This window comes from Ambystoma mexicanum, chromosome 3p (genome assembly GCF_040938575.1).
Source record: "Ambystoma mexicanum isolate Mex_15411 chromosome 3p, UKY_AmexF1_1, whole genome shotgun sequence".
NCBI lineage: Eukaryota > Metazoa > Chordata > Amphibia > Caudata > Ambystomatidae > Ambystoma > Ambystoma mexicanum.
Window position 1 is genome coordinate 394,067,221 of NC_090925.1, and position 27,376 is coordinate 394,094,596.

Here is a 27,376-nt window from a genome sequence, read left to right on the forward strand (position 1 = left end):
TTGGCAAAAAACATACCATTGGGAGGGTTCATAACTGTGTATTAAAGAATTTAGAGTAGCGCAGGGAAAGCAGCGCACTCACACGGCATCCCATATTCTGGTCATTCGTTACCTCAAACATGCAAACAAACATCCTGAACAGCATGCCAGGGATATGGGAAACACAGACACATTGCAACAACACTTTCATTGTAGCACAATGAAATCAAGGGCCACATGATGTGCTATGGTCAAACATTTTTTCACTGTACAGAAGCTTTTAGGCACAAGGATTTTGTCAATTGATCGAGGACACTGAGATGGAGTTTCTTGTGATGATCGTAACGGATACAAAGGCAGAAAAAAACATGCTATAACTGTAACTTGCGAAAAGCAAAATACATAGTCCAAAATGCATGCTTATTCTACTCTACATGCTTTTTGGAAGTTTTTGTCTGCATTGTGAATTTGAGGTGTTTAAGAACAGACTAAATCTGTGACTCACCCCCTGAAGTGTGCCTGAAATAAACCTTTAATGAGTCCAGCAACGATTGTATAGAATCTCCAGAAAGACATTATTTGTTATTCCTACTTTCTTATTTAGGGTCACTGCTCAAAGTGTTACACTTGTGGAACACACTGTTAAAAAAAGAAAAAAAAAAGGCCTGAACAAGAAAGCCAGTCACTCCAGAAACAAAGAGCTGCATAAAATGTATATATATACCTTTTTTTAGGGGTAGCAAGGGGCCCTCAGGGGTGGCAGGTGCGACCCCTGGCGACACCCATCCCTGGACTTGAAAATAATGGACATGGCCGATGCGACCTTGTATTGACCTTGTATTGCGCATTTTCTTTATTATGGCTACGGATGCGCTTTGTATAGCATCACACACTGTGAGAATGAACCCCTGGTAGGCGCCTCTCCTCCCACGCCCCACCGCCCTTTAATCCACACGCTCACCCGCACACACGCACCCGCAGATTCGGATACCTCATCTCAACCTCACCGGGGATGGCCAAGCACTCCCCTTGAGTTATGTGTCACTGTTTGATGTCTTTGGCTGGCATCACCTGTTCCTTATTACTCTCCTAAATCACCCGAGGCAGACAAGAGGGAAGGGGATTAATTAGAGCGTGGCCACGCGGGACGCTTGCGGCATTCAAGCCTGGAAGAGGCCCTGATGAGAAAGCAAGGAAGGAATGCAAGAATGATCCTTCGCGCGCGCACCCCCAGCCGCCCCTACTGTTGCACCCAGCACGCGCACACCAACAACACCCAGCACGTGCACCCCTGAAATTACGCGCACCCCCAGCCGCCCCTACTGTTGCACCCAGCACGCGCACACCAACAACACCCAGCACGTGCACCCCTGAAATTACGTGCACACATACCACGCACGTGCACACACACCTAGCAAACACACAAAACAATCGCACTTAACAGACACCCATCAACAAGCGCACCCAGCACACACACCCCAGCAATCACACCCAGCAGACACACCCCAGCAATCACACCCAGCAGACACACCCCAGCAATCAAACACACACCCCTACAATCCCACACCCAGCACACATACCAACAACACCCAGCAGCGCACCCCACAAATCACGTGCACATATACCACGCACGTGCACACACACCTGGCGAACGCAAAACAATTGCACTTAACACACACCCATCAACAACCATACCTAGCACACACAGCCCAACAATCACACGCACACCCACGCACACATACAATGTGCACGCACACTCACACCCAGCACACACACAGACACCTTATTTTACAGAATTACTTATTTAATGATTAGCCACTGTGCATACTTTACATAGTACTATATATATTTCGTATGTATAGTTAAATAATGATTGTTGCTATATATATGCAGGAATGTCTTATTCGTGTTCTGAAAGTCTCTCTCTCTTTTTAAGGCCTGGCATCTGGCAGTAAGCTATGGGATGTCCCAGTTCCTCAAAGGCAACAGCAGCGCAACACTGGGAAACTGCACTGGGAGCCGGAATGCCAGTTCCAACTGCGCCATCTGCAGGACGGAGCACGGATTGCAGCAGCACTCCCGCCCAGGCTGGACGGGCACTGGATATCGACAGGGTGAGTGGCCACTGGACTGCGTTTTCATCAGCAACGCACACTTTAGTCGCTGATATTCAACGGGTAGAGTAGCCCGCCGAGCCGCTGTGCTGTGGGACCCCCACCAGCGAGGGGTGGGGGATGGGGGCGGGAGATGTTCTATCATTGGGATAATAGTAATGGGTAGAATTCATTCAATGTCGGTGCTCATGAAGAGCTTCGGGGCGATTTTTTTTTTTTTTTTTGATGTCTTAGTTTAGTAATAAACTTTTGCATCATTGCGAATCTTATATGATATCAAAGAAAATGTAAGAAGAGCTTTACAATTTTCTTTGTTTGAGATCCAGAATGTTAGTTAGAAAAAGGACGACTGTAAATATGTATTTGTTATTTGTTCCGCTGAGGATAGTATTCCATCTTTCATCTGCGTCCAATTCTTGTGAAGCCAGATCGAAATGGGAACCAAATTGCCTGCGTTGATCTGCCAGCGCCGGACACTCCATGACTAGGTGAAATATGGTCTCCGGTATGGTTTCAATTTCGCAAAACCGACAGTAGTTCCTTGCTTTGGGGATCTGGTTTGTTATGGCTAAGTAGTAGTTTGTCGGCAGGATATTCAATCTGATTCTCAGAAATGTTGATCTAATCACTGGATCAGGAAATAATCGCAGGTACGGTTGTGGTTCATTTAGTTTTCTGTTGTCCTTGTTACAGTATAATGTCCGCTTATAGGAGTTTTTCAGTTTGATGGTTTTGATCCAGTCATTTTGTAGGAGTTTGACTTTGGCATGTTGGGGGCGCTTCGTTAAAAGTTCTTGAGATATTTCTTCTTGTTCCATTTCCTTGGTGATAGATTTTTTCCATTTTGATAGAACTGTGGTATTTAAGGTCGCCGTTTTAGTTTTGAGGATGTTGATTGCCGGTGTCTTGTCGTCGGATAGGAGTTTACGATAGATGTCCAGACGTTTCCATCGTACTAAGGAGCCGATAGATTGAGTTGCAAATTCGTACCTTATTCGTGGCATGGGGTACGATTTCGGTAGTGATAGGATCTTGCGCCAGAATATAGACTCAAATTTCATCCAGTTTACTTCTTGTGCGTTCAGCATTGTTTCAGTGCCATACGTTATTATTGGAATGTATTTTTGCTTGTAATACGCAATTATCGGTTTAAATGAAAACTTTCTGAATTTTCTGTGTAGGATGCAGCCTTGACGTGCTAATGCTTGTGCCTTCTGTTCAATTTTGTCCAGCCATTCTGCTTCTGTATTTGATTGGTTAATCGTGATGCCAAGATACTTGAATGTTGTCACGTTTTCCAACTTGTTTCCATTGATATTGAAGGTGGGTTGTTGTTTGGCTTTATTTTGATATTTCGTCAATTGCATAGATTTTGTTTTAGTGATATTGATTGTTAGGTCATTATGGGTCATGTAGTTGCTCAGAGCTGTGAGTGAGAGTTGCAGGCCATATGGGGTTTTGTCCATTAAGACAATGTCGTCTGCATAAGCCATTATGGATACAGGGGTTGAATTGATTTTTGGGGGGTTTGCTCTATTGTTTTCCAGATGTTGTTCAATATCTGATGTATAGAGGTTGTAAAGAGACGCTGCTAAAGGACATCCTTGTTTTAGTCCGTTAAATGTTGATATTGCTTCAGTGGTCATTCCTTGTTTTGTGAGCCTGACTTTTATTGAAGTGTCTGAGTATAGTAGTTTGATGGGCTCAAGAATGTTCGGAGGACAGTTCCATGCCTTAAGCTTCGCCCATAATTTTTGCCGAGATAATGCATCAAAGGCCATCTTTAAGTCGATGAACACGGCGTATATCATGGTCTTGGTGTTAATCGCTTCGTGTTTAATGAGATGGAGAAGAAGGAGATTGATGTTCGTTCCAAGATTGGGAGTAAATCCAGTTTGCCTTGTTGAGAATCTGCCGGTCGAGTTGGCCCAGGCAGTGAGTTGTTTTAGTAGGACTGATGCAAAGAGTTTCCCTAAAGGGTCGAGTAAGGCAATGGGGCGGAAATTTTGTGGGTTATCACGCGGACCTTGCTTGTGTATGGGGACTATTGTTGCCGTTTTCCAGGTAGAAGGAATTTGGTTGTGTAAGTTTATAATATCAATTATCTTGTGCAGAAAACTTGCCCATGCCGAGGGGTCTTGCTTTAGCATGGCATTCGAAAGTCCATCAGGACCCGGCGCTCTTGAGGTGTTAAGTCGATTGATCATGAATAGAAGATCTTCATATGAAGTGGGTACTGACCATTTTGTGCTGATTTTACTTTCCTCTTGTTCAGGTGGGTGAGGAAGAGCTGCGTACATAGTTGAAAAATAACTGACCCATGTGTCCTTTGGTACGTTGGCTGTTAGCTTTTGTTGTTTTTGATGGTTTTCGTTCAGAAGATTCCAGAGATCTTTGGTATTGTTCGTCCGGTATGTTTTCATCATTGTTTCTGCATCGGTTTGTAGTAATATTGCCTTTTGAGATTTTTTCCAGTTGTTGTAGGTTTGTTTTAATTTGGCAATCTGAATGGTGTTTCCTGGTTGTCTATTTTTCTTGAGCTGTCTTGTCTGTTTCGCCAGCTCCTTTTTTTTGCTGCTATTTCCTCATTGTAACTATGTAGATGAGTTTTTTGTGAGCGATTTTCAACTGTTTGCTGGAACGGGAGCAGGATCCATTCATAATTCAGTTTTTCCAAGTCCGGTTTTTTGGAAGTTAATAATTTCTTTGGGAGCAATGGTAGTATTGTTTGTGGAATGCGAAGTCTTGATGATGTACCGTCCAGTTCGAGTAAAGGTTGTCCTAGCGATGGCAGTTGAAGTCCGGTAAGGTGTGACTGAACTGTGAGCTTATTGTGATCACTGTTGTCGCAAAGTATGGTTTGAGCAATGTCGACCGAATCTTGCAGGGTTTGTGAGAGAAAGATATAGTCGATAATTGCTGCAGAGGAGGCTCTTCTCCATGTTGGCATAAAGGGCGTTAAGTTGTTTTTTGCATGATTTAAGAGACTGAGATCTTGTCACGACTCGCTCCCTTCGCTCCCGTTCCCACCACTTGGGGGCATGATTTGGGGTTCATTCCCTACTGGACTTTTCCTTCGAACATTATGCTACAGTGCAGTGATGAAGTGGGAGCGCTAAATCCCTATTTTCCAGGCTACTTCCCTTCCGGATCCATTCCAGGTTTTTGGCAGCCAGCATGCTTCTTTAACCAAATGACTATGCTTCCCAGAATGCCTGGCCCACTGCTCCACCTCCACCCTTGCAGGACAAGGTTGGGTGGAGGATAGGTAACAGCTGTGGCTGCAGGTGCAGCAATCAACACACCCGAGGCGTGTGCTCGTTAAGCAGCTTTACAAGCCTCAGTCTTACTTCAGTCCAGCGCTGGTCATCGTTTGCAGTGTTCCTGTTTTTGACTAGTCCCTGGTTCCTGGTTCTTTGCCTTTGTACCTACTTCCTGTTTTCTTGTTTCCTCCGCCCTGAATTTCGGATTCATGCGCTAATTGATTTCTGCTCCCTTGATTTCCCTTTTTGTCTTCCCCTGTTTGCAGGCAGCAATTCTCAGTGCTTTCCCCTTTTAGATGCAGCCCAGTTTGTCTGTGTTCTATATTTCTTTGACTCTGTCCTTTGCTGCTGTTACCCATTTGCCTTAGCCTTCCTCTTAGTTTAGTTTCCTGTCTTTTCCTTGGAGGGGTAGGGAGAAGTTTGCATAGGTTATTTCGTTTTTCCCTGCTCCTGATCCTTACTTTCTAGAGGATCCATTCCATGTTTTCCATTGCACTTCTGCATCCATTTCCCATTTGATCATTAGGTGTGGTGTGCGGTGGTAGCTAGCTCCGGTGTGAATGCTTATGTTTTCCCCACTAATTTGTAATCCCTATTCCAACTTAGGTATTTAGTTTTCTGCAGCGGATCACGCTCCGCTGCCTTCCAGTCTCCGCCCTTGCCCTGCGGGCTCTCCACATAGCAGCGGATCACGCTCTGCTGCCTTCCAGTCTCCGCCCTTGCCCTGCGGGCTCTCCACATAGCAGCGGATCACGCTCTGCTGCCTTCCAGTCTCCGCCCTTGCCCTGCCGGGCTCTCCACATTGCAGCGGATCTCACTCTGCTGCCTTCCAGCCTCCGCCCTTGCCCTGCGGGCTCTCCACATAGCAGCGGATCACGCTCTGCTGCCTTCCAGTCTCCGCCCTTGCCCTGCCGGGCTCTCTACATTGCAGCGGATCTCGCTCTGCTGATTCCCAGCCTCAGCCCTTGTCCTCTGGGCTCCCTGCCCGGCAGCCTGCCTCATTCCGGCTGCCTTCAGCCCTTGTCCTCTGGACCTCCCTACTTCTCCCATTGCTGTTATAGCCTTTTCTGGGTCCCAGATTCATCAACAGGATTCGTGGGCTAGCTGACATTCAAGAGGTGTATCTCGTCCTCGTGAGTACAGTTCTTAAGTTCCCTTATGTAATACCATCAAGAGTGTTAGTACACAGATCCTGTCATTGCTGGCCCTCCACGTGGGTTTAGCGCTGTCAGTACCTGTAACAGCAATTGGGGGTAAGGTGCTTGCCGACTTTCCTCGCGGTCAGGTGCTTACCCCACATCCCTTTTCATATATTGGTTTTGATGTCACACTCTATTTGCACTCCTGGGTTCTAGCATACCTGAGTCGTTGTTCCTGGGTGCACATTTCCCTTGCCATATTCGCTGCCTTTGTACTCGCCTGACTAATCCTGACAGTATGACCAGCCCAAAATTCCCATTGAATATGGCAAGTTTAAGAAAGAAAGGCAGCAAGGCCTCTAACAAGTTTGTACAGAAAGCTTCCCCTACATTTACCTGTGACAATCAAATCACTAGTCCTGACTCCAATGAACTCCTTGTCACGAATGGGCATTTACGTGCAAAGTATTTTTCCCATAGGATGGCACATCCTACATGGCCTGCCCCTAGTTCTATCTTTGGTTTTGATCCCGATTCTATGTCAGCACAAGCCTTAGCTGCAGAAAACAACACACTGTTAGACTTATTATACGAGAGTACCTCTGTTGTTGAACCCCATGATTCCAGTTGTGCTTCACCTCAGATAGAACAGTTTCATGATACCAACATAAAAAATGGAGGGATTTCTTGCATAACTTCTGTTTTCTACCCTCAGTCTAACGCATACTCTGTTGCACAGGTACAGACTGTAGTCCCTAATGCCAAGAGGTCTAAAGTCAATAGTTTGTTTAAGGGAAACACAGACCAAGTTGGAAAGACAAACTATAAATCACAGAACCTGCAAGCAGTAGAGGACAATGTACAATCGATGCATATTCAGATTGCTAGTGCAGGATCCAGTCCTGATGCCACTATGCTTCCCCCTGTGCCTACTGATAGTGATGTACAGTTAATGCAGGGCATGCTAAGAGCTAAACTTGAGGAGTTAAGACAAAAACTCATTTCTGCACAAGAGGAAAATAAAACCTTACACTCTTTACTGAATACACCTCAGACTTTATCTGTTGATGTGGAGGAAGTGAACACTGTTCAGCCCCTGAGTGTAGAGACTTTGGTAAACCATGATATTTGTCGATATGTTAGATCTATTGGGAGTGAAGGTCTTTCGTCTAGCACAGCGCTTAATCTAGGCACAGGTTCTAACAATTGTTCTGCTGTTTATCAGGGATTGCAGTTAGCCGAAGAGTTACAAGCCACTCCTTTACCAAAAATACCCTGTGTAGCAGTTTTTCATAATTCTGAGCTAGCACACATACAAGCTTCTGATTTCCAAACACAATCCACAATGGTGGCATACACAGATTCAGTCACTACCCTAGGCTTAGGCCCTGCTCTTGATACAGCTGCTGAGACTGAAGTAGATGTTAAAGCTGATGTGGAAAACAATGTTACCTCTGGGTTCACTCTTCATTCTGCCACTTCTGATCAATACGAACAGTCAGAGACAGTACAGATTTCATGTTCTGATGGACTCATTCCACAGTAAACTGAACCAAAGAACCGTCAGGCGGTTCCTGAACTGTTGATTGATAATCTGCCTCTTTCAGAAGCTAAAACAGAGGAATGGACAATAGACGAAATCCTGATTAACAGAGACTTTACTATGGTGATTCCACTGATTGATTTGGACTTCTACAAAGAAAAAGACTCTGTGTCACCCACTAAAGAAAGGGACTGCAAGGGTACAGCTCAGTCTTTGGTTACTGGTGCCAAGGAGTCTACTGCCCTAAAGGTGCCCTTCATTCCTGAGCCACCGATGGGTCTGTCAACTTCTGAGACTTCTGTCTGTCCTCCTACAACCATTGACTCTTCTATAATTCAATCCACAGCCCTGCCGTCATCTTTGGCACACCTGTCTTCAACCAATGAACCGCAGCCATGTCTGCCATTTACTCAAGAGCCAGTCCCAAAGACCTGGACGTTTTTGTATCCAGCAACCGAGATTGCTCCAGCTTGCATGCCTTCAGCCTCAAGGTTTCCCCTGACCTGCCTGTCTTCAGCTACAGTGACTCATCCTGCAGATCATCCTTCAGCTTTAGAGCCTCCGGTAGTCCATCAAAAGAGCATGTCTTCAGTCCCAGAGTATACTGAGTATTTGCCTTCAGTTCATGAGACACCTGTATCCTGCATAGCCTCGCTGCCAATATCAGAGGCATACCTGTCTACACCAAAAGATTCGGCTGTGTTTTCTTCTGCGCCAGCGATTCCTCCTGAATCCCAACCATTTACAGTCGATGAACGTCTAGCCTGCCTTTCTTTTGCTTCAGGAGGAGCACCAGAATGCCTGCCTTTTCCACAAGACGATTCTTCCAACTGCTTCATTTTAGCATCAGTGCCTCCTAAAGATGCAGCATCAGAGTTTGAGACTTTTGCCAGCTCCCGCTTCAGAGTCATCAAATTGGACCAAGTGGTGAGTCAGAACCACTCACTTGGGTGTGCACAAGGGGTGGTGCAGACCGGCGTATTACCTACAGGACTTGTGCAACAGAATTCCGCCAAGAAGCACCAGTCGGGTGCTAGTAGCCAAAGGAAGGGAATGACTGCTGCAGTTCAAGATGTGTCTGTTATTGCTCCTTCTGCGAGTCTGCCTGAAATACCAAGTACTGCGTCTATCACTCCTATCAGGATGCCAAACATCCCTGCTGTGGTATCCCACGTGAAACAAGGTGGCTACACGACTGTCACCAGGAGTACTAGCCTTGTACAACCCATTGGACTTTCAGGTCTCCAAGGCGTAGAACATGTGCAGTCAAACCTAAGTCACTTTCAACCAAAAGCCTTTTCCCAGATGGATGACAGAAGGAATTCTGAACCTCTACCTCAGCCACCACCTTCTTTAATGGCTGAGCATAAACCTTTCCTGAAGCCAGCATTTTCCTCACCTCCCGCATGTCCACTCTCGGCAGAAAGGCTAACAGAACTTCTACCATTGCCTAAGGCATGTTGCACCAGCCTGCCTCTCTCCTCAAAGACTTATAAGGGTCCACTCCCAGTGACTGAGCTTCCTGGACCTTCCAACTCTGCTTCGGGTCCTGCAAGTCCTTCATGCCTTTCTTCGAACCATGTGTCTCTTCCTCATCAGAAACCACCGTTTCCAGCAGTACCACCTCCAAAGACAAAGCACTCCTATCATGGAAGTCCATCTGCCTTTGTCCACAGACCACCATTTCCATCAGTGCCACCTCCAAAGAAAAAGCGCTTCCATCATGGAAAGAAGACGGCCGTAGGAGGGGGCATACTGTCACGACTCGCTCCCTTCGCTCCCGTTCCCACCACTTGGGGGCATGATTTGGGGTTCATTCCCTACTGGACTTTTCCTTCGAACATTATGCTACAGTGCAGTGATGAAGTGGGAGCGCTAAATCCCTATTTTCCAGGCTACTTCCCTTCCGGATCCATTCCAGGTTTTTGGCAGCCAGCATGCTTCTTTAACCAAATGACTATGCTTCCCAGAATGCCTGGCCCACTGCTCCACCTCCACCCTTGCAGGACAAGGTTGGGTGGAGGATAGGTAACAGCTGTGGCTGCAGGTGCAGCAATCAACACACCCGAGGCGTGTGCTCGTTAAGCAGCTTTAAAAGCCTCAGTCTTACTTCAGTCCAGCGCTGGTCATCGTTTGCAGTGTTCCTGTTTTTGACTAGTCCCTGGTTCCTGGTTCTTTGCCTTTGTACCTACTTCCTGTTTTCTTGTTTCCTCCGCCCTGAATTTCGGATTCATGCGCTAATTGATTTCTGCTCCCTTGATTTCCCTTTTTGTCTTCCCCTGTTTGCAGGCAGCAATTCTCAGTGCTTTCCCCTTTTAGATGCAGCCCAGTTTGTCTGTGTTCTATATTTCTTTGACTCTGTCCTTTGCTGCTGTTACCCATTTGCCTTAGCCTTCCTCTTAGTTTAGTTTCCTGTCTTTTCCTTGGAGGGGTAGGGAGAAGTTTGCATAGGTTATTTCGTTTTTCCCTGCTCCTGATCCTTACTTTCTAGAGGATCCATTCCATGTTTTCCATTGCACTTCTGCATCCATTTCCCATTTGATCATTAGGTGTGGTGTGCGGTGGTAGCTAGCTCCGGTGTGAATGCTTATGTTTTCCCCACTAATTTGTAATCCCTATTCCAACTTAGGTATTTAGTTTTCTGCAGCGGATCACGCTCCGCTGCCTTCCAGTCTCCGCCCTTGCCCTGCGGGCTCTCCACATAGCAGCGGATCACGCTCTGCTGCCTTCCAGTCTCCGCCCTTGCCCTGCGGGCTCTCCACATAGCAGCGGATCACGCTCTGCTGCCTTCCAGTCTCCGCCCTTGCCCTGCCGGGCTCTCCACATTGCAGCGGATCTCACTCTGCTGCCTTCCAGCCTCCGCCCTTGCCCTGCGGGCTCTCCACATAGCAGCGGATCACGCTCTGCTGCCTTCCAGTCTCCGCCCTTGCCCTGCCGGGCTCTCTACATTGCAGCGGATCTCGCTCTGCTGATTCCCAGCCTCAGCCCTTGTCCTCTGGGCTCCCTGCCCGGCAGCCTGCCTCATTCCGGCTGCCTTCAGCCCTTGTCCTCTGGACCTCCCTACTTCTCCCATTGCTGTTATAGCCTTTTCTGGGTCCCAGATTCATCAACAGGATTCGTGGGCTAGCTGACATTCAAGAGGTGTATCTCGTCCTCGTGAGTACAGTTCTTAAGTTCCCTTATGTAATACCATCAAGAGTGTTAGTACACAGATCCTGTCATTGCTGGCCCTCCACGTGGGTTTAGCGCTGTCAGTACCTGTAACAGCAATTGGGGGTAAGGTGCTTGCCGACTTTCCTCGTGGTCAGGTGCTTACCCCACATCCCTTTTCATATATTGGTTTTGATGTCACACTCTATTTGCACTCCTGGGTTCTAGCATACCTGAGTCGTTGTTCCTGGGTGCACATTTCCCTTGCCATATTCGCTGCCTTTGTACTCGCCTGACTAATCCTGACAGATCTCGAATCTGGATTTCTTTCATCCATTTTGACGCTTTAGCCGATAGGTATTCAGGTCGTCGTGGAGTACCATTAGGTGTAATGAGGTTGATGTTTAGGTCTCCGCAGAGTATTAATTCCAGGTTTCTGTAAGTATCAGCTAGGTTGTCGACTGTGATAAATACAGCGTCGATGAATTCATTAGTTGTGATGGCTGCAGGGTTCCAGTAGAGATTCAATATGGCGATTTTTGTTTCATCATTTTCTTTTTGGTCTTGGTGGGTCTTTATTGTTATTATGGTCATCTGAATCCAAGGGTTTATGTTTTCGGTGGTCAGTACTCTCCAATAGGGATTTATTTTGATTAGGGTCAGAAGACCAGATGCTGGTCTTCCGTGTTTTTTTTTTATTGCAGGATTTAGGAAAACAAGGAAGCCGTCACAAGCTGGTGTGTCGGTAATCCAGGTTTCTTGTAGACATATGATTTGAAAGTTTTCAAGATCATTTGATGGTTGAGTGTATAAGTGAAGATTCCCTCTTGTGTTCCATGAACAAAGTGACCATGTGAAGTTTGTATTGTTTAATTGTTATGAGTATGAATAAGCTGAGCTTCTTGAGGAAGCGGTTTCTGTAGTTGAAAGCTCTAGATCGTATATCCTTTTAAAGGGGCGATCCTGACCGTTCGATTGTTCTGCTCTTTTGTCTCTAATCGTTTTTTCATTGCTGGCGTGGTGTTCGTTTGTGCGAACGGGCCTTTGGTTTCTCACCGGGAGTTTCCTTGTTGTTGTGGTGGCCCAGCAGTTGAATCCAAGTCTGAGGAGTTGAGCGCCTTGTGAAGCAATCAGTGCTTGATCATCCTGATTCGAGATTTCGGTGACAATTTTGTCTAGGTGCTTATGATCTTTAAAGGTGATTAAGTCGAGCTCAGCTGTTGTTATATGTTGCAGTTGTGGTATTGCTCCAAACAGGCAGAGGGTGTTTGTTCTGTTCAGTATGAGGGGTTATTTTCTGTTGATTCGATTTTCAATATGGATTTCATAGATTTGGTTTTGTTGCAGTGGATTTATAAATGTGGGCAAAATGCAGTCCGATGTGAATGTTGTATGTATAGTAAGAGAGTTGTCCATGACTTGATCATAGTATTCCACTGATAAAGAGCCATCGCTAACAAATGATGCGATTGAATTTTCCTGTAGTGAACTTTCTGAGATGTCTTCATATGGCAGTCTTATTTGGAGGTCTCGGGCGCTGTTATATTCATCAATTATTATGTAACTTGGGGATGTTTCAGATTGTATATCTGGTGACGTATCTTGCGGTTCTTGGTCTTCGTGAGTTGTCCAGTTTAGTAGGTCGTCCTCTTGCGCATCAGAGTCTGATTTGAGTTGATGGCCTAAAAGTGGTATTCCGTTCTGTGGCTGCTTAGCAGTGACATTGATCGGGCCCGCTAGTTTCTTCTCAGCAGTTCTTGAATTGGTTTTTTCTCGCAAATCCACTGTTTTTGGTTGTGAGATAAGTTCAGTGGGTATTATTGTTCTGAGGAACGCTCTAGAGCCTGTTTGGCGTTTTTTGATAGCCTTAGGGTGTGTTGATTTTGCAGCATTGGTTGTTTTTTCTGTCGAGAAGATCTTGTATTGTTCTATTTTATTCTCTTTTAGCTGGCCGTCGCCTTGTACTTCTGAATGTAGAGTTAAGGCAGTCGCAGTTCTCTGTTGAATGGTGTTTATGCCCGGCGTATGTAGTTGTTCTTTTGTATTTTGTACAACATTTTCATTTGTTTGTTGAACTAATATTTGATTGTGTCTTATATCCATCGGTTGGTTTTGTTGTTGTTCTCGCTGTGTTTTGAGAAGGGTAAGTAATTCACAGTTTAAGTTTGTTTTTTCTTGTCGATCGCTTCTAGCCATTTCTGCTAGTCGTTGTTGCCAGCGATTTGATTGCTCCGCTTCTGAGTTCAGTCGGACTTCTATTGTATTGATGAAATTCTCGATGTAGATCTGCTTTGAGTGAATCATGGCTAACAGAGTTGCTTGGTCCTTGATGTTATCCTTCATTGATTCTTGGATCTTAATGAAAGGTATCATTGTTTGCGAGAGCACTGCAATCAACGTATTTTGCAGGTCAAGCATCGTGGTTGGAATCCTGGGGTTTGGGTGTTCATCCTGTTCGTTATGCTCAGTTGTTGGGTTTGAAGGTTTGGTTTCTGAGGCATATACTGCGTGTTTTGGCTGCTCGTTTTTATTGAAGATGTCAGGCGTGTAAAAAGATTCATCTGTATCGTAGTTAAATTGTTTGGATAACCTTTGGTTTCCTAGTTGGATTTTTTCGTGTTCTTTTTTAATTGTTCTATTTCCAAATTCTTGAAAAAGACAAGGCGTTGAGGTCATCTGTGAATTATGAGTTTCTGGTGTTGTGCCGAATATTTCTTTTCGTTTGTCAAGATTTACCATGATAGATTCGATTTCTGTTATGTCCATTGATAATCTTTTAGCCTTGGTTAAATTTTGTTTGTTGATAGTTTCAGACGCTTGTGGGTATTTGCTTGAGTTATGGGTTTGCAGCCATGCAAGCTTAGCTAGTCTTGCTTTCTCTTTTTTTGCTTGTTGGGTTACAGTTTGTGAGTTGCGTGATGTTGTGGAAAACCGTTGTTCTTCTAATTGCGGTTTGAGAGGTTCGTGAGGCTCACTTCCGTTAAAAGGTTTGTGCGGTCCAATTCCAATGGCGGTTGGATCTGTATACTCTGTGTTAGTAATCTGTGCATCAGCTGTTAATGAATTGGGCTCTCCTGTGTATTCGTTTGTTTGAAGTGCATGTTGATCAGTGACTTTGTATACTTGTTGTCCTTTTATTGCGGCACTTGGAGTTTCTTGGCTTTTCTTTTCCTCGTCGTAAGTTTGCGTGTGTTCTCTAATGGTCTGATAATTTGAGGCAGCATAGGTGCTGTGTATGTGTGGTTCTTTATTGTGCGTCTGCCTTTGAGGAACTGTAGGCGGTTCTTGGTGTCGGTCCCGAGTTGATGCTTGAGGTGGTATAGTTGGTTTCTCAGATTGGCCTTGTCTTGAGTTCACGTTTGAAGGGTCTTGTGTTTCATTTAGACGCTCGTCGCAGATTTTTTTAAGTTCTTTTCCATCGAAATGTTCTTCATCGGTTTGTTTAGTGCTGTCTATGGATGGAATGATATTCGTTCTTATCGGTTTTTTGCCAATTTCTGCACTATCAGGCGTAATTTTTTCGGGCACTCTGTTTTCCTTTAGTAGCGTCTCAGGTGTATTTGATGAGCTTGGGTAGTGTGGTGTATTAGAGATGAGCTCTGACAGGGTTGGTTCATCATAGGTTTTAGGTTCAGATAAGTGGTTATCCTTTGGGCATTTGATTGGAACGAATTTTACTTGAGCTGCGCTTAAAGCTTCGTCATCATTGTTGTCAAATTCGCAAGTAATCAGGTATTCAGCTTTCAGCGTACTGTGCTGAGGATGTGCTGTTGTGTTGGTTTGGGCTTGAGGACTTGGGTGGGCGTTTAATTGAGTTGTTGTGTCATTTTCTGCTTCAAACAGGTCGTCTTCAAAGAGGTAGTGTTCAGTGTCGTGGGAGGCGTGTTGTATCTGCTTGTTCTGTGCGAGTTTTGCTGCTTGAGCTCTTGAAAGTGATTGTTCTAGCGTCAGCTGTGATACGTCGAGGACAGACAAGGCTGCTGTGCTTAGTTTGGTTCTTAGTCTTGTTTTTGGCCGCACGGTTCGTTGTTGTTTAGGTCTAGTTGACGTCATTTCTTCTTTATGTGAGTCACCTGCCAAAGGAGCGAAGCTCTGTGTGAGACGTAGCAGGGTTGGTAGCAAGAAATTTACTGTCAGGTTCTGGGTGGATAATACGGTTTTCTACGCAGGATGCGTGTGAACTGTTGATTTGGGGTTAGAGGGTCAGGTTGCAGGATCCAAGGAATAGTCCTTTCGGTCTCCTGTAGGTGAAGGGGTTGTATAGTTGAGGTGCAAGGCGGATGCCTTTCCGGTCTCTCAGGTTAGGAGTTCTTATAGAGAGGTTTCCTCTCCGTTAATGATGCTACTGGGTAGAGGATCCCAGGTCTCTTGAGTTAGGAGTTCTTCCAGAGGGGTTTTCTCTCCGTTAATGATGCTACTGGGTAGAGGATCCCAGGGCCTGGTCTTTTTCTGTCTTCTTTTGACTAATCCGAGAGAGTGCTTTTGCTTCCGGGTAGTGTTGTTCACCACAAGATCCAAGGGTAAAGCCCTTTCGGTCTCTTGTGGGGTGCTAGGCTGGGGGTTTTGTTGGTGATTGCTTCCGGGTAGTGTTGCTCACCACAGGATCCAAGGGTCAAGCCCTTTCAGTCTCCTGTGGGGTGATAGGCTGGAGGTTTTCGTTAATGTTTGCTTCCGGGTAGTGTTGTTCACCACAAGATCTAAGGGTCAAGCCCTTTCGGTCTCTTGTGGGGTGATAGGCTGGGGGTCTCGGGGTGATGGCTATGTCACTTAATAGTTTTATTTGCCACAGGTCCACCGGGCTAGCCCAATCGGTCTCTTGCGGGGATGGGTGGATTCGCAGATGGCTTAGGAAAGTACAATGGGTGCAGCGGAGTCTTGGTTCGTGCGGCGGTGATGCAAGGAGTGATGAATCAGCAGGAAGTGTTGGTGACAGTCGGGCGGTCGGGCCGTGGGGAAAAGGGGGGGGGAGCGGTGAGTGCAGGTGACCAGCGGGCGGTCGGGCGGGGGGAGAGAGGGGGAGGGGCGCGGGAGGTGCCGGGATGATGGGGAAGGTGAAAGTGCAGAGGAAAGTGAAGAGGTGAAAGAACACAAGAAGCGAGCGAGGTAGACCGAGGCGGTGCCGAAGAGGGAGTGAAGGGAAGGGCGGGAACGGAGAAAGAGGTGAATAGTAGCGGAGGAGTGGTGGAATAGGTAAGGGGACGCGAAAAGCGAGCGGGGTGGGAGCAAGGAGGAGTTAATAAAAGGTTTACGAGTACCGGAGAAGGGACAAGTAGGGAGGTGGCGAAAGTGAAAGCAGGGGGGGTTTGTTACTTACGCGACCAGATGAGTGGTCAGGGTGAAGGTGTGTTCAGGGTTAGTTCAGACTTGGTTCAGTTTTTCTCAGCTTCGAGAGCGGTCCGGAGTGTGATTATGGCACTTTTGAAAGATCTTCTGAGGGAGAAGGCAGGCGTCGCGAGAGCGCCGCAGAGCCCAAAGACCAAAAGACTCTGCAGCAGACTCCGCGGCCGCTCCGCGGCTTGCTGGGTAATTTGAATCCTCTCAGATTAGAGGTAAAAAGAGGACTAAGGGTATATCCACCCTGACTGGAAACTGGAGAAAACGCTGTAGGGTCTCTGCCCAACACTGTCCAAAAGACTTTGCAGCAGACTCTGCGGCCGCTCCGCGGCTTGCTGGGTAATTTGAATCCTCTCAGATTAGAGGTAAAAAGAGGACTAAGGGTATATCCACCCTGACTGGAAACTGGAGAAAACGCTGTAGGGTCTCTGCCCAACACTGTCCAAAAGACTCTGCAGTAGACTCCGCGGCCGCTCCGCGGCTTGCTGGGTAATTTGAATCCTCTCAGATTAGAGGTAAAAAGAGGACTAAGGGTATATCCACCCTGACTGGAAACTGGAGAAAACGCTGTAGGGTCTCTGCCCAACACTGTCCAAAAGACTCTGCAGCAGACTCCGCGGCCGCTCCGCGGCTTGCTGGGTAATTTGAATCCTCTCAGATTAGTGGTAAAAAGAGGACTAAGGGTATATCCACCCTGACTGGAAACTGGAGAAAACGCTGTAGGGTCTCTGCCCAACACTGTCCAAAAGACTCTGCAGCAGACTCCGCTTCGGGGCGATTATGCTGACAGGCAATGTAACCCCTATGCATCAGCGAAGTCCCGCCCCCGCCCTCCCGCACACACCACACCACTCTGCGCCGCGCAAGCCAGGCCTGTCATACATACCTTGGGGGAGGGACTGGCCTGCCGCAGCTTAAAAGTGTGCTGGGTCAGTGAGGGCGCCTGAGAGGAGAACAAAAGAAGCACAATAAGAAGGAGGCAGATGGAAAGTCAACAGATGAAAGAGTGGTAGCAAGAGAAAGAAAAAAGAGGACAGGAAGCAAGAGAAAGGGGAAGAACTAAAGAAAGCTAGCGCTGGCAGCTACGAGGGAAGGACAGTGAAAAAGAGGGAGGAGCAGAGGATGGCATGGCTCACAAAAACAAACACATACATGTAGGGAATCACGACAGAGGGTAAAAGAACAGGGTCCATGGAAAGGACCATGTAGGAGAGGGAGGGAGGGAAGGAAGGAAGGAAGGAAGGAAGGAAGGAAGGAAGGAAGGAAGGAAGGAAGGAAGGAAGGAAGGAAGGAAGGAAGGAAGGAAGGAAGGAAGGAAGGAAGGAAGGAAGGAAGGAAGGAAGGAAGGAAGGAAGGAAGGAAGGAAGGAAGGAAGGAAGGAAGGAAGGAAGGAAGGAAGACTTAAGACTGAGGCCTGCGAGCGGGTGGCGTGGTTTGTAAGAATTCCAGTAAATAAATAAATTGTGGTTGTAGCGGATCATAACGTATTGGGGGTGACCCTACAAGAGTAGGCTGTTCAAAGCGTGTAGAAAGGAAGACAGACAGGAAGGGAGATTTGGAGAAGTTTAGTGGAAGGGACGGAGGCTGAGAAGGACATTTCAGTAGGGGATCTACCGTAGCGTGCTCAGGACATGCTGCTGACTGGGGAAACACTGACAATGATGGCAATGCATGGAGTGTGGAGGGGTTTATCTGAGGGACAGGGAATCATATAGGAAAGATGTGGGTTTGGTCCCGGGGAGAAAAAAAAGCTGGACATCCAGGGACCTGGTGGAAGGGGGGCTTGGTGGTGGCTGCGGTGCAGTGGCAGGTGGCTCAGGAATCAGAAGGATCAGAAGAGATTCGTTTTCTTAGAAAAGTAATCAGCAAAGTCCATCCCCAAAGAGTAAGTGTTCTGTGCTGATAGTCAAGAGAGCAGAGGACAGTCGGTGGGGATCAGAGTAGAGTCAGTGGGGAAAAGAGTAGAGTGAGTGAGTGGTGATCAAAGTAGAGTGAGTGGGGATCAGAGTAGAGTGAGTGGGGAACAGAGTAGAGTCAGTGGGAAAAAGAGTAGAGTGAGTGTGTGGTGATCAAAGTAGAGTGAGTGGGGATCAGAGTAGAGTGAGTGGGGAACAGAGTAGAGTCAGTGGGGAACAGAGTAGAGTCAGTGGGGATCAGGTGTAAGAGTAATCGGATCATTCTGAGATTGCATTGTTTCGGTTTTCTGGAGGCAGTGGGAGTGGTGGGGATGCAGATAAGACCAGCGTAGTGGATCGGATGGCGGCTAGAGACTGCTTCAAGGCACTCTCAGGCCGGCAGCATATGGAGTGACCCGCTGGGCTGAATCAAGCTTAGACATGTCCAAGTTTAAGAGAAGTGGGTGGGGGAGTTCAATGGTTGCAGTGCCCAAAGCGCTCAGATAAAGTGCAAGCAAGAGCGTTATGAGAGTTTAAAAAAGTGCAGTGGGTGGGCGAAGAAAGCAGAATAAAGTCGAGCCTCATAAGGAACACGAGCGGTAGGTTCAGCAGGATACAATGAGGGCTGATTCAAAGCAAGAGCGGTGGGAGACATTTAAAGAGTTCAGTCAGTGGGAGAAGCAAGCAGGATACAATGAGGGCTGATTCAAAGCAAGAGCGGTGGGAGACATTTAAAGAGTTCAGTCAGTGGGAGAGGCAAGCAGGATACAATGAGGGCTGATTCAAAGCAAGAGCGGTGGGAGACATTTAAAGAGTTCAGTCAGTGGGAGAGGCAAGCAGGATACAATGAGGGCTGATTCAAAGCAAGAGCGGTGGGAGACATTTAAAGAGTTCAGTCAGTGGGAGAAGCAAGCAGGATAAAGTAAGGGCCTAGAGCAAGTAAAAGAGGTTGGAGATATTTAAAGAGTGGAGTGGGCGGGTGCAGCAAGTAGGATAAAGTTAGTCACTGGTGGCAGGCCAGAGAAAGAAGAAGCACCACTGCTTCGAGACAGGTTGAAGTGCCAAATATTACATCTAGGACAGACCCAGAATTTTGAGCAGGGAGCATACGGAAAAGGTTGGAAGGCTCAAGACTTGGTAGAAGTCTGTGGTGCTGATCCGCTGCCTATAAGATGAATCAGGGTCCCCGAAGGCACTGTAAGCATTACGAAATGCAGCAAAACAATAGCAGAACTCAGAGAATGCAGTCACGGCCAGCAGAGAGGTTACTGTGCATCAAGCGCGCAGGCAGAGCGCTGCTTCTAGGAGCACTGCACCCCTATGGTCTACCCATTTGTACACCTGTTACTACGCCGGGGAACCCTACTTACTAGTAATATGACAGTATAATAATATATTACCCCTGGAAGATGATGGGATAAGTCAGCCCTGCTGGAAACTGAGCTTGTGTCTTGCATGTTAAACACTAATCTATGGGAAAGTGCTTAACTCGCTCAGTCATCTAAAAATACTGAACATTGAATACTGTGCCTTTACCCGGGGTGGCACAATTGTTACTGCCCCAGGTGAACCGTTTGACATTTTTGATTTTGAATGCCCCCCACTGCCATCACCATGGAGAATGGATTTCTGCCCCTGGTCTTCTTCACAACTATCAAACATGGCTACGGCTCATCATTTTTCTGCCCCATGTCCTGGGGTAATGGTAACATGCCTGTATGAAGGGAGGCCTAGTTACCATTGTCAGGCCTATGGCCCTGGGAAGTAGGATGAGGTTGTTTGTGCCTGGCCGGCCTCAAGTGCCCTCTAGAGAGACAGACTGATCTATGCTGGACGAGTTAGCCAAATAGTAGGCCCTCCTAGATACTTTGCCCATAACTATTGGATCACTGATAGACTTGGAGAACCTATATTTAGGCAATATGACCCGAGGAGTGGGGGTGGGGGGGCATAGTTAGAAGCCCAAGCAAAGCTAGGGCTATAAACAACGCCCGGGGCATTACCCAACCGGTAATGCCCCCTTCCGAGGGTCATATTGCCATTAGTACCCCGGAACGCCGTACCGGGGTACTAATTGCAATTTTTCTCGAGTAGAGAAACAGCACTGCGACTGTTTCTCGACTCGAGAAAAACGCTAAAAAATGGCCACCAGGGATCAAGGAGAATGGGCTACCTTTAGTCCCTTCTCCCTTTCCATTGCAACCGTTAAAACAAATTAAAAAAAAGTAAACAAAAAAATTGCCACCATGGAAGGGAGAAGGGACTACAAGTAGTCCCTTCTCTCTTTCCATGGTGGCCACTCATGGAGGGAACTCCAGGGCATGGCAGGACTCAAAGCCTTGTCGGCAGGTAAGGCCCGGGCAAGGGCCAATGAGCTTGCTTTTTACAAGTTCATTGACCTTCACAGGGTAATAATTGACAGTATAACCATCTCCTCAAAGTGATCATCCTGCTATCTGCCACACATAGGAGTCTAACAGAGTTCTGTGTCTTGTTTTATCCCCTACAGGTGTGAAGTACGCCCTGGACCCGAATTTCTCACCAGATTTTACACTTTTTACCCCAATCGCTTCTTCAAAGCCTACCAGTTCTACTACGCGGACCAGCACTGCAGGGACCCGTTCTACTCGCTGGTGATCAAGGGCAAGATCCGCATGCGCCAGGCCTCCTGGATCACCAGGGGGGCATCAGAAGCCGACTACCACCTGCAGAAAGTGGGCATCGTTTTCCACAATGACTGGGCCATGAAAGAAACTGCTGCCCTATTGAATCAAACATGTACTGGCGCAGTGCCCATGGGGCGGCCTTGGGTCCCAGGCACCGTCTATGAACTCTTCAGTGCCAAGGCCGAGCGGGACTGCACGGCCGCTTTGGGCTTTGTCATGCATGAACTTAGCCTGGTCCGGCTGGAGCATCAGTACCACCAGAAGCAGGGCACGCTGGTGGCCGAACTGTTTCTAGGGGACGTTCACACAGAGAAGCGTGACCGGATCCACTATCGTCCAACTGGCTACCAACGCCCCTTGCAGAATGCCATGGTAAGCAATCCACAAACATGTAAATTTCATTAGCTGGTCTACCGTTCTAAAATTCTGACTAGCAGACTACTACAAATTAGCTCTTTCATTCTCCTGTGTTCGAGAATGTCATTGTCTCCCTGCCTTACCTCACCCCGGTGTCCGGACATTTCGTCGAAAGACATTTCGTCGAAAGACATTTGGTCGACGTAATTTGGTCGAAAACCAAATGGTCGAATTTTTTTTTTATTTATAAATATCTTTTTTAGGTTGTAGTTTTGGGAAAAAAGGGTTTTTTAGAAAAAAAATGGGGTTGGGGGGGACCCCCACAAAAAAAGAAAAGGTGAAAATAAAAAAAACAAAAATTCGACCATTTGGTTTTCGACCAAATGGTTTCTACCAAATGTCCTGTCAAAGAATTTTTTTCCACGAAATGTCTGGCAACCCCTCACCCCACCTCCCTACGCACCTCTCCGATAATGAAGCTTTTCTCCACTTTACGCAACACTCTATGGGATCTTAACACTTCTCACATTTAGGCCTGCAGACACCTCTGAAAGGCCATTGATGCTCGACTCAAAGATATGAACACAATTTGTGGATTTAATATGTTAACTGTAATATCATTCTCATGGTAGAGAATCATGGATAACTCATAAGAAATACATTTCACGCAGAATAGCTTGTGTATACATTCACAAGCATGTAAATATACAGGTTCAGCCATCAGATTGTTCACAAATAAAAAAGTTTATCTATTTTATCACAACTACAACAATGATAATCAATAGCCTTAGAGGGAGAGCCCATATCGGATATCCTACTTGACGTGTTTCAGTCAGAAGACCTTCTTCAAAAATATTTGAGGCTCAAAGTCAGTCAAAATGTAAATAAATAATTTAGAAAATTAATTTGTTCAAACCACTTAAGCTTACAAAGCTTCACCCCATAATTTGATAATTGTGAAAATTGCGATAATTTGTTTGCACCCTCAGCCAAGGTGTTTATACATTGATAGCTCCTCATGAACATCGACTTCAACTCTTACTTACTGTTTACTTTGAATTTCTTTTTTTTTTAAGTGTGCAGGCCATCATCTAGAATTCTTATCCTGACCTGTCTGCCATTTTATAATGTAAAATGGCTTCCTGCCATCTCGTCCCATTTCTGTTAGTCCTCGTGTCCATGTTTCTTCGCCCCGAAACTTGCGAGTTACCGGCGCATTACAAATAAATAAATAAATAAAATAAATAAATAAAGGCTGAACAATATTTAGGACAGTTGAAATATTTTTAGGTAGGCCTAGATTAGACAATATCAATGAGATATCAGGCATGCTTGACATGTGACTAACTCTGCCCTATCAGCATTCAAGTAGTCACTTTCTTGTCAGGTAAATTTCACATTTGTGTTAGAGATATGTCCACCCCTGCATTGTGGCACCTGGGCAGTGTGGCCCACTGCCCCTGCCTTTTTGACTTCACTCTTGGTCAGGAGTGAGAGCAACCGACTTGCCGACTAGCACTCAATCCAATCAGTCATGATTTTGTCATACAGGTCTCCCCAGTGACTCAGAATTATTATAATTGGTTATTTATAACACCCTTAATACCAAAGAGGTTTCTAGGCACAGACCCGGGATTCAAATCTGTGTTGCTCTGCGTCGTCTTCCTTCCAAGACAAGCGTGTTGCCAATGAGCTATACTACCCGTGTCGAACATCGACAATGGCAGTTTCATATGGCTGTATTCAGTGTGCCAAAGGCGGGGAGCGGCTTGGCATGTCTATTGCCACTGCTGTGATGTCATGCAGCAGGTGTGCAAAGCATGGCCTTCTGCAAGGGTCTGATAATAGTGTGGCGCAAGTGCTAAAAATGTAAGAAAAGGGACTAATTAGCATCTGCATTGCAGCAGCACAGGAAGTGAAGTCAGAGAACAGGAAGCCCCAGCAAGGCAATGCGGCTCCTTTTAGCCAATGGGAGCGCACATGGCAACTTGGGACACATTCGCTTGATTGATTCTAGAGCAGACTTTCTCTGCTGCCACACAGTAGTAATCAGGATGAAAGGTAAAGCTAAGGAAGAAATGCTAAATTCCGGGAAGGATACTAATGTTGGCGAAGTACTGCCCTCTTGACTCCTTGATCATACTCACTTATTTAAATAAAATCTTCAGAGGCTTTACCTCATGTTCTGCAGGGGTACTGTTAGGATACTGTTATTGTCTGTATATAAAGAAGGACTACGTTTCCAGAATGCAACGTGAGGTGAACCGAGAAGCTAGGACTATCCAAAAAGGTACTCGTAACAAAGGACAACTTAAGATCCCAATAAACTCTCCTATTGTTTATTTTATTTATTTATGCACATATTTTCTATTGCGCGAAACGAACCGCAAGCCATCAGAGTGCAGAACAGGAAAGTATAATAAACAATGAGGGGAAACTATATTTGAAGAAACGAAGGGCCTAATTCATGTAATATTTGCCCGGTTCAAAGTGACTTTGCACTGCTGAAAAGTGACTTTGCACTGCCGACACAACCCCTGATTCATGGACCTGTGCAAAGCTCGGGCAAAGTCATTTTGTACTGCAAAAATGACTATGCGCAGACTTTGCACAGCAAAAATACACTTTGCACAGGTGCATGAATCAGGGTTTGTGTCTGCAGTGCAAAGACACTTTTCAGCAGTGCAAATTCACTTTGAACCGGGCAAATATTCCATGAATCGGGCGCACAGTTTATTTGGTAAACAAAAAGGTTTTAAGACCTTTACGTAGCAAAGAGGAGGATGAACAGGGGCCTGAACGCAGAGTCATGGTCAAGGAGTTCCCGAATATAGTTAGGATCACAGAGAAAGCTTCCTGCCAAGTTTGACATCTATGAGTTTTGGGGATTTTTCAGAGTAAAGAGCCTTGGGCCTGTTCGTCTAGAGCCACCTGCTGGTTGAAGTTTATCTGCCAAGTAGGGTGGTTGGTGTGGCGGTATAATCACCTTGTAGTAGGGTAACCAGATAAAGAAAAGTGACAGGCCATAGACATAGAAATAGGATTAAAGTAAACACAAATAAAACTGTAGTCCTACTTCTATGTCGCTGGCATGTTGCAAAGGCGGTCCGGCAGGGGGGTATGCTCACAGGCACACTCGTCTCATTGGAGGAGAACGGCTGGTGAGGGGAAGGGTGAGGAAATGGTGGCGTGAAAAGCATTCTCGACCCCATTCATGCGCAGGAAGAGTCGTGCCGTGACAATTTAAAAATCGGGTCCCGGCAAAAACCAGGACCGTAGTCACCCTTCGAAACCCAGGACAGGGTTTATAAAATTAAAACACTCCCAGGACCCCGAGACAGAGGGCGATTTCCCGGGACTGTCCTGGGAAAACCGGGACGTCTGGTCACCCTACCTTGTAGGCAAGCAACACAGCCCAACTTAAAGAGGATCCGAGTTTCCAGGGCTAACCAGTGAAGATCGTTCAGGACTGGGGTGATATGTATGATCGATCCTCCGATCCCCTGCCACCAGACGTGCAGCCACGTGTAAGGAGGGCTGGCGTACAGAGCAGACCTGAATACGCCTACTAAAATGGCGTTGCCTTGGTTAATATGAGCGAGAACAGGGGCCTGTACCACTGAGGGAGACGAGAAAGATGAAAGCTAGCAGTTGCTGCTCGATTTTCAATGTGTGTTTTTATCGTAACTTTAATACGTTAAGGAATGAAAGACACTCCAAATGGTCCTGCGTGATAGCCCCTGCGTGATAGCCCCTGCGTTTAGCCTTTCTCTGCCCCTGGCCGGCAAACTGCTGTTATGCAGGACTTGCTCATGTCTGCATTTCAAGAGAACACAAACACAGTGGCGTCGCTAAGGGGGGGTGCTAGAAGTTCACTAGCATGTACCCTCGACTCGTGCCCTAGAAAATAGCAGCAAAACACCACATTTCCCCCACAGCTAAAGCAAGCATATGCACTTTCTAAGGCCAATGCCATACCCTTGCTGCAGAGTGGGTGGGGCGGGACACTGATCATGTGGCCGCCTAAACAACTGAAAGAAGAGGGCGCCATGTGCAAAAGAAGACCAGAGATGCCAGCGGCAGAGGCACCACCTCTCTCCACTGTGATGCAGTGTGAAAGGGGGAGGTCCCCACTGTCAGTGAAGAGCACGGTGCCCCTACCAGCAGAGGCACCACTTCTCTCCACTGTGATGCAGTGTGAAAGGGGCAGGGCCCCACTGTCAGTGGAGAGCACTCCCCACTGTCAGTGGAGAGCACTGTGCCCCTACCAGCAGAGGCACCACCTCTCTCCACTGTGATGCAGTGTGAAAGGGGGAGTTCCCCACTGTCAGTGAAGAGCACGGTGCCCCTACCAGCAGAGACACCACCTCTCTCCACTGTGATGCAGCGTGAAAGGGGCAGGGCCCCACTGTCAGTGGAGAGCACTCCCCACTGTGGAGAGCACTGAGCCCCTACCAGCAGAGGCACCACCTCCCTCCACTGTGATGCAGTGTGAAAGGGGGAGGGCCCCACTGTCAGTGGAGAGCGCTCAGCCCCTACCAGCAGAGGCACCACCTCTCTCCACTGTGATGCAGTGTGAAAGGGGCAGGGCCCCACTGTCAGTGAAGTGCCCCTACCAGCAGAGGCACCACCTCTCTCCACTGTGATGCAGTGTGAAAGGGGGAGGGCCCCACTGTCAGTGGAGAGCACTGAGCCCCTACCAGCAGAGGCGCCACCTCTCTACACTGTGATGCAGTGTGATAGGGGGAGGGCCCCACTGTCAGTGAAGAGCACTGAGCCCCTATCAGCAGAGGCGCCACCTCTCTCCACTGTGATGCAGTGTGAAAGGGGGAGGGCTCCACTGTCAGTGGAGAGCACTGAGCCCCTACCAGCAGAGGCACCACATCTATCTATCCACTGTGATGCACCTCTCTCCACTTTGATGCAGTGTGAAAGGGGGAGGGCCCCACTGTCAGTGGAGAGCACTGAGCCCCTACCAGCAGAGGTACCACCTCTCTCCACTGTGATGCAGTGTGAAAGGGGGAGGGCCCCACTGTCAGTGGAGAGCACTGAGCCCCTACCAGCAGAGGCACCACCTCTCTCCACTGTGATGCAGTGTGATAGGGGGGGGCACTGTCGGTGGAGAGCACTGAGCCCCTACCAGCAGAGGCACCACCTCTCTCCACTGTGATGCAGTGTGATAGGGGGAGGGCCCCACTGTCGGTGGAGAGCACTGAGCCCCCACCAGCAGAGGCACCACCTCTCTCCACTGTGATGCAGTGTGAAAGGGGGAGGGCCCCACTGTCGGTGGAGAGCACTGAGCCCCCACCAGTAGAGGCACCACCTCTCTCCACTGTGATGCAGTGTGAAAGGGGGAGGGCCCCACTGTCAGTGGAGAGCACTGAGCCCCCACCTCTCTCCACTGTGATGCAGTGTGAAAGGGGGAGGGCCCCACTGTCAGTGAAGAACACTGAGCCCCTATCAGCAGAGGCACCACCTCTCTTCACTGTGATGCAGTGTGATAGGGGGAGGGCCCCACTGTCAGTGAAGAACACTGAGCCCCTATCAGCAGAGGCACCACCTCTCTCCACTGTGATGCAGTGTGATAGGGGGAGGGCCCCACTGTCAGTGGAGAGCACTGAGCCCCCACCAGTAGAGGCACCACCTCTCTCCACTGTGATGCAGTGTGAAAGGGGGAGGGCCCCACTGTCAGTGGAGAGCACTGAGCCCCCACCTCTCTCCACTGTGATGCAGTGTGAAAGGGGGAGGGCCCCACTGTCGGTGGAGAGCACTGAGCCCCCACCTCTCTCCACTGTGATGCAGTGTGAAAGGGGGAGGGCCCCACTGTCAGTGGAGAGCACTGCAGGATAGGAGGGACCAGGGGAGGCCAGGGCATCTTTATTTCCTGTATGCCGCCACCCCTTTGGGTGCCTCTTGCACACACTATACTATTCCCT

At 47.5% G+C, this 27,376-nt stretch overlaps 1 protein-coding gene across 1 annotated transcript in view; it reads left to right on the plus strand.

Annotated features, from left to right (window-relative positions):
• APCDD1L (APC down-regulated 1 like) overlaps positions 1–27,376 on the plus strand; it is a 282,946-nt gene that overhangs the window by 191,350 nt on the left and 64,220 nt on the right. Inside the window, exons 2-3 of the mRNA XM_069651068.1 lie at positions 1,916–2,093; positions 20,927–21,455. Of these exons, the coding sequence (XP_069507169.1) occupies positions 1,916–2,093; positions 20,927–21,455 (707 nt within the window). The remainder of the gene's footprint in view (positions 1–1,915; positions 2,094–20,926; positions 21,456–27,376) is intronic.